Source organism: Trichechus manatus, unplaced genomic scaffold (genome assembly GCF_000243295.1).
Source record: "Trichechus manatus latirostris isolate Lorelei unplaced genomic scaffold, TriManLat1.0 scaffold00097, whole genome shotgun sequence".
In the NCBI taxonomy this organism is placed as follows: Eukaryota; Metazoa; Chordata; class Mammalia; order Sirenia; family Trichechidae; genus Trichechus; species Trichechus manatus.
The window spans coordinates 2655449-2666861 of record NW_004444033.1 but is presented as its reverse complement, the minus strand read 5'-3'; the positions used below and the strand labels follow the sequence as shown (position 1 = coordinate 2666861).

Genomic DNA, 11413 nt, shown 5'->3' with positions numbered 1-11413 from the left:
AAAAAAAAAAAAAAAAAAAAAACCACAAGAACTCCTTATCAAAAACAGCATTTAGGTGGCAGCAGGAAGAAAGCAACCTTGCTGAGAACTGAGCTTCCGGGAACAGGCAGCTCCACAGTCATTTGTTAATCACCTGCACCAGACAAGGGAGCTAAAGACTCGAAGAGTAAAAGATGAGGACCATTCCCAAAACCTAAAGGGTAAAGGGTATCTAAAGTGGCCCTTTGGTCTTCAGTTCATGTGGACACATTCCTGTACTTTCAAGTGGGAGAACTCTTACTAGAAAAAGGCCTGGTCAGAAATTATAAGTCATTCAAAATATCCCTCATTTTGGTGAATATCTTCAGTCATTTATTCAAAAAATTTACAGCCACAATTGATAGTAACAGCTGGCACTGAGAAGGCAAGGACAAGCCACCTCATATAAACATGTCAGTTTAAATCACAATGCACTCACATCCTCTAGGGCTTGTTTTGATAGTTAATGTAAAGGACTTTTCCAAAGCGTGAGTGAATCAAATTAATATAAGGTGAAAAATGTGGAAATGACAAAATGTTTATAAAAACAAAACCAAAATACAGTCCACAATACGTTCTGTGAAATAGGACATTATGTGATTTGTACACTGTGCGAACACAAAATTATATACAGCAAGTCCTCGGATTAAGAAAGTCCAACTTATTTACAACCTGTTGTTACGTACCAACACTCTCGTAAAGCCTATTATTAAAAACTCAAGGTACGCACAATGGTTCATAATAACAAACAGGTGCTACTTTGTGATGCATATCAAAACATTATCGTTGTTGTTGTTGTTAGGTGCAAAGGAGTAGGTTCCTATGCACAACAGAACGAAACACTGCCCGGTCCTACGTCATCCTCACAATCATTGCTATGCTGGAGTTTCATGATTGCAGCCACTGTGTCAATCCGACTTGTTGAGGGTCTTCCTCTTTCTCGCTGACCCTCTATTTTACGAAGCATGATGTCTTTCTTCAGGGACTGGTCCCTCCGGATAATATGTCCAAAATACACACGACGAAGTTGCACCATCCTCGCTTCTAAGGAGCATTCTGGCTGTACTTCTTCCAAGACACATTTGTTCATTCTTCTGGCAGTCCATGGTATTTTCAGTATTCCTCACCAACACTATAATTCAAAGGCATCAACTCTTCTTTGGTCTTCCTTATTCATTGTCTAGCTTTTGCATGTATATAAGGTGACTGAAAATATCATGGCTTGGGTCAAGCACACCTTAGTCCTCAAAGTGACATTTTTATTATTATTACTGTATTATTACTCTGACTGGGATTTCTGAACTCTATTATATTATGGAACCACGGATGTATATGCGGTTAGACGTTGCCTGAAGAGATGTTACTCGGCACAAGACTGTACATCAGAGGTAACTAAAAACAAGAATTCCCCAGACTGCAGCTTTGGACTTAACACAGCTGACAAAATAACACACTGCAAAAGACAGAACTTAGAAGTGTTGTGAAGGAAAAGGACAACCTTGTTAAATAGCCAGGGAAGAGGGTGGCGGAGTCCTCCTCAAGAAAGATCTGTGCCCTTGAAGAGCTCTCAGAAGCTGAGTTAAAAACTCCTTGTGCTCAGGAATGCTACTCCTGTAACTTCCAAGATCTATCCTGTACAGGAAAATAAGCACCTTCAAGTGCACTCTGGGCCAACAAGATAAAAAGTAACACCTGTCCTTTCCTTTCTCCCAGACGCCTAGAAGAGTCCCACCTATGCCAAGAGACTGACAAGGAAGGAAAATCAAGTTTCAACACTGGCTTAGCAATGTCACCTATGACCTCACATTGTCCATGTATCTAAGAGCAGAATATGGAATCTGACACTGGTTTCTCTGAAGAACAATTTGATGAAACATCACTTCACGGGGACATCTCAAAGACTAATGAGATAATGTCTAGAAGGCTGAGAGCACTCAGAAGTCTGATATATGGTGCTATTACCACCCCCTGATATCTGTAAACTAGGATAAGGCAGCTGAAAAAAAGCCATTTATTGTATCATGTAAGGTATATGCTATATACAAGAACTGACATTATCTCCAAAGTACCATGACCCTGGCTATCTACATATGACTCAGTATATGTAACAGGGAAGCGTACCTTTCTAGATGGCCTTTAATTTAGCACAACAATTAAAAACATAGGCATCTGGATAAAATGCTTAATTTCTATGAGTTTCAGTTTCTTTATCTGTAAGAGGAGCCCTGGAGGCACAGTGGTTAAGAGCTACGGCTGCTAACCAAAAGGTCGGCAGTTCGAATTCACCAGCTGCTGCTTGGAAACCCAACAATGCAGTTCTACTCTGTTCTATAGGGTTGCTGAGTCAGAACTGACTCAATGGCAACGGGTTTGATTTGGTTTGGTTTTATCTATAAAAATAGATACATATATACATCTTGCAAGGTGAGGTGAAAATTAAGGAAAAGTGAAAACAAAGCTCTTAATGAGTTTAGTGCCTACCACAGAGAGAGAACTCAATAAATGGTGGCTCTAGCCCTTTAAGACAGAATGGGCATTACATAGTGCCTTCAAAAAAGTAGTCTATCTAGTTCACAACAAATTTGACTGATATGAAAACAATACACAGGCAGCCACCAAATTACAAATGAGCCACATCTCCCAAAGTCTGCTTAGAAATTCAGAATGTTTTATCCCCCAGAAACAAGGCTATAAACAGTCATTGGGTTGCCAACCTGGTTCACAAGAATAACCCAGAATAGAGACCACATCATTGTTACATAAGCTATCCACCATTTTCAGATTGATTAGAAGAAATAAGAAGGCAATCTCACTCTGCTTCTTGCATATATGCCTAACTTGGTAAATCTGGTGGGTCCTATTTGCAATTCCTTTTCTGCACTCTTATCTGGTGCACAGTCTTCTCCATAGTCTTCAACAGAGCCCCTTCACCCCACCCCTAAAGTTAACTAATTCATTAAAAATTTACTGAGCACCTACTGTGTACCATAAACTGTACTGAGCCCTGGGGCAGTGAACAAAACAGATGTGGGCCCTAATCCATGGAATAAATCTAACAAAGGAGATAGATATTAAACATCTAAGCTCTCAAATATATTATCACAAGTTGTGAAAAAGATGTACACGGTAAGTTACTGGAGGGGGGTGGTCAGGGAAGACTGCCTTCAGGAAGTCACATTTAACTTGGGTATGAAGGATAAGCAGAAGGATAAGTAAGTAGGGGAACCGAAATTAGGATGATACCGGCCATTGGAAGCAGAAGACGCTGTAAGTGCAAAAGCTCTGAAGTGAACAGAAAATAACAAATGTTGGTGAGGATGTGGAGAAACTGGAACCCTCATCCATTGCTGGTAAGAAATGTTAAGAGGTACAGCCGCTATTGAAGAGTTTGGTGGTTACTCAGGAAGTTAAACACAGAATTACCATATGACTGGGCAATTCCACTCCTAGGTATATACCCAAAAGACCTGAAAGCAGGGACTCAGATACTTGTATACCAATGTTCACTGCAGCACTATTCACAGTAGCCAAAAGGTGAAAACAACCCGAGGATCCACAAACAGATCAATGGACAATGGAATACTACTCTGCCATAAGGAGAAATGAAGTCCTGATACATACTACAACATGGATGAATCTAAAAAACAGTATGCTAAGCGAATTAAGTCAGTAACAAAAGGACAAATATTGTATGATCCCACTTATGTGAAATACCTAGAATAAACAAATGGATAGAGACAAAAAATTTAGTAGTGGTTACCAGAGGCTGGAGGGAGGGTATTGCTGAATGGGTGCTATGTTTCTGTTTGGGGTGATGTAAAACTTTTGGAAATAGATAGTGGTGATGGTTGCACAACATGGTGAACGTAATGTCACTGAATTGCTTAAAAATGGCTAAAATGGCAAAATGTTTGTTATATGTATTTAACTGCAATAAAATTATTTAAAAAAAAAGAAGAAGAAGAAGCCCTCAGGTGAGAGGGGGAGCATAATGCATAATGAAGGCCAAAATGCTGGCCAGGATGACAATGAGGGAAGGGGTGGGGGTTATATCCAGAAATGCTGGGAAAACATGTTAGGGAACTCAGAGATAAGACAGCCTGGCCTATACATCGATTCCAAGGGTTTGTGAAGCTTCTATGCACTCTGGCTTCTTGCGAATTCATCTCTTCCACCACTTTTGACCCTTCAATTGTCCAAGTAAGTTCCAACCTTGAACACAATGGTTCCCATGGTGATAGAAATTATGCAATTAAGGGACAAGAGATACAGGAGCGACATATTTGTCTTTTATAAATGCTGTATTACACAGATAAAAAATATTCTGAGACCTTACTTTAGATACTATAGGAGATAGTTGGGAAAAATTTCAACAAAGATCTTAAGTATTATTACTTTATTCCACCGGCAGCAAAATGACTTAGGCTCACAAACTCTTGCTTCCAATGGGCTGAACTCTAAACATCAAAACAATAAAAATAAAATAAAATAAAACCTACACAGAAGGAAATTATTCCAGCTATCAGAAGAGGGTTGTAGCCCTTGTTGGAGCCCTGGTGGTGCAGTGGTCAAGAACTCGCGTGCTAACCAAAAGGTTGGGAGTTCAACTCCACCAGCCGCTTCTTAGAAATCGTATGGGCAGTACTTCTCTGTCCTATAGGGTCACTATGAGTCAGAATCAACTTGACGGCAATAGGTCTAATGGGTTTGGTAGCCCTTGTTAAAAGGAGCCCTGATGGTGCAGTGGTTAAAGTGCTTGGCTGCTAACCCATAAGTCGGTGTTTAAAACCCACCAGCTACTCCACGGGATAAAGATGTGGCAGTCTGCTTCTGTAAAGATTTACAGCTTTGGAAACCCTATGGGGGCAGTTCTGCTCTGTCTTACAGCATTGCTATGAGTCAGAATTGACTCCATGGCAGTGGGTTTGGTTTGGTTGGTTAGCCCTTGTTCTCTTAGGAAGGCATCAATCCCATGCATCTCTTTCCTATGCATTCTGGAAAACGGAAAGACGTGATGAACTTAACATGGATTCCATTTCTTTACTATACTAGGGCCATGAAGAACACCAGAAGGAACTACCAAGAAAGTTCTTTACCAAGAATATCCCTTAGTCAAGACTTTAGTGACAGAATAGATGGGAGATGAAGGGGAGAGTATTCGACCAGGCAGGATGGCAATTCAGGCAGCTTCTGAAACACCTGCAGTGTTCACAGGTATAAGCATGTGTGTACACACACCCATTAGCACGACCATGTCCTCATTCTTTGGAAGCTGAAGCCCTGGTGCCACATTTAACCAGCTACCACCCAAACCTATGCAATAGGTTGACCAGGCAGTAAAGTCAGCAGAACTAACATGAAGGCTATGGAAAAAATTCCAGTTCTGGAAAAAATTCCAGTTCTGACGCCAGAACGATTAGTTGCACACTGATTTACTTGTCTTGACCTCAGAGTCTGTAATGAATCATAACAGAAAAAGCAGAGCTATATAGAGTCTATACAAAAATAATACTATGAGAAAAAACCAAACCACACACCTCCCTGGCATCTGAAAAAACACAACAGACTACCATCATCCTGGATCTGCTAGCCACCCCAGGAGAGAGGGCAGGAACCTAATATTCCCATTTCACAAACAAGGAAACAAAGGCTCAGAGCAGTGTGTGGCTGCTCTCCTTCAGGCATTTAGCCAGAATTAAATCTTGGGAGTGAATCAAAAATTTCCACAACTGGAGTACAGACCGCCAAGTCCAACAAAGCATCTGACTGATTTACTTTCAATCTTATTTCTCTATATTCTAGAAGCCCCTCAAAACTGTCATATTATGGAGTCTCTGCGACGGTCAAATAACAGTCCTGGCCGAGATGGTGATTTTACCTCCATTATTTTCCTTACGCTGTGGCAGGCTGCCCTAATCAGCTTCCATGCACACAGGCACACCCGCTCCCTCTTGGTGCCTCTTAATCACCATGTGCCATGCTGAACAGCTGCAGAGGTCTGAAGGGAATTAGCACTGATGTGCTAGCCACACCCCTGAGGCAACAACTGCCTGGCCTGCTCCCCGATGCCAGAGCACATGGGTGTTCACTGTCAGAGCTGATAGGCCCAGAAAACAGGCAAGTAGTTTCAGGTGGTGAGTCAGGGAAAGCAGTTTGCATAAGGAATGTTCCAGCCCAGCAGAGCTGAGCTGCATCCTACTCCCAACTCAGGGAGACAGTAAGTATTTATCATTTATACAATGTCACCGTGGGGGACAAAACTAGGGCTCAGCACAAATAGAATCCAATCAACTCCAATGCACAGGAACCAGTAAACAAGGCTTCTCCCACTAAGCAGGAACCTAATTGCTTCAGAATGGTCACCATACTTGACGCTTGAGGTCAGTCCTTTTATCCTGATATGGAGGGCTTTACAAAGGCCTGGCACTCAGTCCGTGAGAGCAGGACCCTGGGCTAACCTTCCAGGAACATTTAGCAGCTGCAGCAATAACCTGTGATCTATGTTCCGGGGAGGAAACAGAATCAGGGTAAGGTACTATTTGAGGAGACCAGGTGGCTGCTGTAACACATGCCACAGAACTGGCTGCACACCTATCAAGCAGGTGGTGTCACTTCTTTTGAAAGTGATGCTGGATGAATTTCAATAGAAATCTACACTTGGGAGGGAATTCCTTGTTTGTCTATATCTATTGTGTACGAGCCAGTAAATGAGTGATGTGATATCAACTTGGTGAAATAGAGATGTCAGACATTAGATCAGATAACAGGAGATCTAGAAATTGAAAGAGGCTTAAAGCCATCATTCGCACTATACTTCATGAATGAATACAGCATTCTGTCAAGTTTCATACAATGACAAATGAGCCTATTCTCAGAAGGAACCTGAGGAGATGTAATACTCATTTTAGGGAATCCAGTTTGGTTTCTGTACCTCAAAATTAGCAATTTCATCTTATGCTCAACTTTAATACCTTTTGCTACAATTTATCATCCTAGTGATTGTGGTATATAATAAAATTGGTTATTGACTTATATTTATGGTACACTACTTTGGTTTTAGTTCAAAAGCCAGAGCCTTATCAAACCTGTCACATCAGTAACCACTTAAAACTCAGTATTTATGTAAAGAACGCTAAGATGGTTTTAACGTGTTAAGGCCAGACATACAGGCAAACGGTCCTTACCCTTCTGAAGATACAATAAAAATCGACCCAAAACGGGGTTATTTCCCCTAGAATCCCCACTAAAGCAAAGTAAACAAAAGATGACTCATAGTCCCCTCCTGAACAGATTTTCCTCAATTACTGTCATGGAACCATCTCATTCATTTCTTTTGTCATCCAAGACACAGAGAACTTCCCAGGACGTTTAGGGCAAGGAGGTCAGGAAGAATAAGCGGATGCTCAGAGGCTCACTAACATCCCCTCAGGGTGGCAAATTCTGCAGCTGATCATAGAATATACCCAAGAGCACAAAGAAATGCACTCTAGGGCCTCCAAACTATTATACCAGACGAGAAAGTCCATGTGCCGCACAGAAATCTCCCATGTACCTTCTCCTCACAAAAGGCTCCACGGCACCTGCAGTACAGGCTGCGGGTGAATTTTACGAGCCAGAAGCGGAGGTGACACACACACCGAGCAAGCGTGCTCCTCTTCTAGAAGAGCCCCCTTCCCCTACAGCCAGCTTAGTCCTCAGAAGCAGGGAAGGCAGTAAAAAGCAGCAACCTTCCCTTATTAGCAAATCCCATCACACCACACTTTTAATGGAGGTGGCTGGAGAGAAGGAGAGAGCCAAGTGGATGGAGCTCAGGGCAATATGCAATTATTAAAACTGGAACTGAGCCTGGGCCCTGGAAAGAACATGCCGTCAGAGCTCTGGCAATCACACTGTGGTCAGGGCCCCAATTTGAAACCTCTCCCAAGGGACACTACTTCCTGATACACAAGTAGGTGCGCCTGACTTCATATCAAAGTAATCCTGCCAGGCTCAGTGGAGGAGTGTCATATGCTGGGCCTTGGGATTCCATCAAAAGTAAAGGGCCCAGCTTTAAAAAACCCCTCCATAAAAGGAGCTGAAGCCCAAACACTTGCAAATATGTCTCTGTCATCACTTACCTTCTTCCCAATAAGCTTCTTTCGAAGGAATTCTCGGGCTTCAAACATGTAGGGAATGTCATAAAGGGGACGTAGCTTCTTGTTCTTATCCTAAAAGCAAAATAAAACACCACATCAAGGATGAGAAAAGCCAAACGAACATCCCCAGCCACACAAGCTACTGGAATGTATCTCAAATCTGCTATCTCCCAGTATCACAAATATTAAAGAAGTGCTAGAGTAATAAATGAGTAATAAATAATACATACTTGGTTGAAATGCTTTACAAGGAATAGGATTATTTTTTTCACACAACAGACTCAAAAATAAGCAATCAAATGTGTGTAATTACTCAAGCTGGAAACAACCTAAATGTTTATCAGCAGGGAAAGGCTACACAAACTGTGGTACAGAAGAAGCCTAAAGAGCCCTGATGGCGCAGTGGTTAAGTGCTCAGCTGCTAACCGAAAGGTCAGCAGTTCAAAGCCACCAGCCGCTCTGCAGAAGAAAGATGTGGCAATCTGCTTCCATAGGCTCACTATGAGTCAGAATAGACTCAACAGAAATGGGTTTGGACAGAAGCAGCTTAATAAGTATTAGGGACCTTCCAATATTTATAAATATTCTATAAATCTAATTCTATCACTCTGTAAGCATTTACTGAATACCTACTAATTATTAGCCCCATACAAAGCACTCTATATTATAATCCTGGACTAAAAAGTCTTGCAACCTAATACAGTAACAGAAGAAATCCTACAAATATGAAATAGTTAGCAACACAGAGTAGTTTTGATTAAGTGCTAAATTATATGATATAGACTGGGAACTAAGAGCAATAAGAGTTCAGGGACGTGGAAAGAAAGAAGTAATGAGGAAATGCTTCATTGACAAGGTGGCACTTAACATGAGTTTATAAGATAGAAGAGAACTAGGAAGAAAATCAGAGTTGGAGAAAAAGAAACAAAACAAGCAAAAGAAGAGAGGCAGGAATAAACAGTATTTCAACACATACACTTCCTTAATTGTCTCATGGGCCCCTGACTCCTCCCAAAAGACGTTACTGCTCTAAGCAAAGTAACTCTGAAATGATGAGAGGGTTTAGATCAAGATGATAGCAAAGGGAATGGGTAGGAACTTAAGGGATATGGGAACCATTTTTAGCAATGGATTAACAGGAAGTGACGACAGAGTGGACAGAGGGGATAAAAGACAAGGAATCCAAGATTCTGAGTCATGATGACAGGCGTAAGAAGTCATGAGAGTTTGCCTTTCGGTGGGCACGCATAGGGTGGAGGATGTGTACAGGAAATAAGGAGAACCTGGCTACTTTAATGTCTCTCTCCCCCTAAACTCTAAGTTCCATGAGAATAGAGACTCTACTTTTGTTTTTCTCTGTGCCCCGAGAACCAAGCACAGTACCTCCCTCAAAGTGCATACTCAGTAAATAATAGTTGAAGTAACTACAAAAGAAACATGAAGCGAAGATCGAGTATGCCAGGAGAACAGGACTTGATTTACAGGTATGGGACTCTCCAGTACACAGGTAATAACTGGAAAGAATACAGAAAGGAGAAAATCAAGAACTAACTCCTAACCTAGATGTATACCATTCCTTCCCCATCCTGTATCACTGGCCCACCTAGCCTTATTTTTACCATCTATTACATACCTGACAAAAGATCTTTGTATAATTCAGTCTATACTCAAAAAAAGTTCATTTTTTTTTAAAATAGCCAACTACTTCCAAATAAAGAATCTTCATTTTAATACCCCATTTTTATTTTATACTAATGGCAATAATGAGATCAAGCAAGGGACTAAAAACACGTTTCCTCCTAGACCCTAACTAAGATTTGGTGTCCAGAAAACATCATTGAAATATTTCAATTCATTGATATTGCCAAGATCTCTTATGAGAGTGTAGACAATTCTTCAGTTACAATGAAATTTCAGCTTCACATTCATCATCACCTGTCTACTTAATTTGGTTTAAAAAAAAAAAAAAAAAAACAGCATCTTTCCAATGCTCTTGTAAGAAGCCAAGGCACCTACAGAAATGAACAGCAGTCCCCACTCCTTCCCCCAGATGATATGTGTCTGGGAATCCACATATTCTAGGGAACAACTAGGCGGTTGGGATCTCACCACAGTCCCGGGGTATCATGATCACTTGCCTACAAAATGTCAGCTTTTCTAATACGAGGGCCTTAAACATGAGAATCTTTAAAGGAACAGTAATTTTACACTGAGGTAAAGGAAATAATAAGGAAAATGGAATATATGAGCATGCCAAGGCTAGAGGGAGGGCTGGGCAACTCAAGGGACAGAGGTACAGGATCATGGATTTAATAAATGCCCTGGAAGCCAAATGACAATAATGGATCACAAGTTAGAGGTTTACTGAGGAGCCAACTGTAACCTATAAGCCCTAAAATCAAGTTTATGATGACACTTGATACAGTAATGTTTGCTGGATAGAAGTTGCTAGGTGCCAGTAATGAACAAGATTTTTAATAAACACAAAATCAATGGTTATCAGAATCAGCCCTCAGGAATAAAGAAGTACCAGTGTATTCATATCCACCAAGCAAGAGAAAACAGTCCACTTACAAAGTAGCTTTGTGACTACACAAGCCTAAGTGAACTTTTTTTAAATAAATTGAACAAAATATCGACATTTACCTTACACAGCCTTATAATTTGCCACAGAACCTGAATTTCTGAGTCCTACCCCACTTACTATGAAACACCACAGAGGTACACGGAATGTCAGTTGCCTGGGACTCCAAAACTATGAATGAAAGGTGAGAAATACAATTCTAACAAATATTCCAATGAAGTGCAAGGGATTAAGAACACCTGAATGTGTGGAAATGCCTGTCTAAACCAGGGCTTCAAACAGCTTTGTTCTGGTTTGAACCCTTGCTGAGAACTTGCATTTCTAACAAGTTCCCAGGTGACGCTAATGATGCTGGTTAGGGACCAACTCTAAGAATCTCTAGTAGAGCAGTGGGTCTCAAAATTTATTGGACTTAAGAATCACCTGGGGATCTTGATTTAAAAATGTAGATTCTGATTCACTACATCTGGGGTGGAAAGGCAAATTCTCAGCAAGGGTTTCAACCGGAACCAGTTCGAAGGCCTGGTCTACACAAGAATCTGTTCTTAAGACACTCTAACAGGACTGATCTATGCCAAAATATCCTCAAAAGAATGAAAGAAAATCAGCACTACACTAATAAGCACCCCAATTTAAAAAAAAAAAAAAAACAGGGCAACTTCAGAACCTGATTGTG

At 41.0% G+C, this 11413-nt stretch overlaps 1 protein-coding gene across 1 annotated transcript in view; it reads right to left on the bottom strand.

The window, feature by feature from the left end:
• Positions 1-11413, bottom strand: part of SND1 (staphylococcal nuclease and tudor domain containing 1) — a 503780-nt gene that overhangs the window by 305122 nt on the left and 187245 nt on the right. Inside the window, exon 11 of the mRNA XM_004382627.2 lies at positions 8136-8225. Within this exon, the coding sequence (XP_004382684.1) occupies positions 8136-8225 (90 nt within the window). The remainder of the gene's footprint in view (positions 1-8135; positions 8226-11413) is intronic.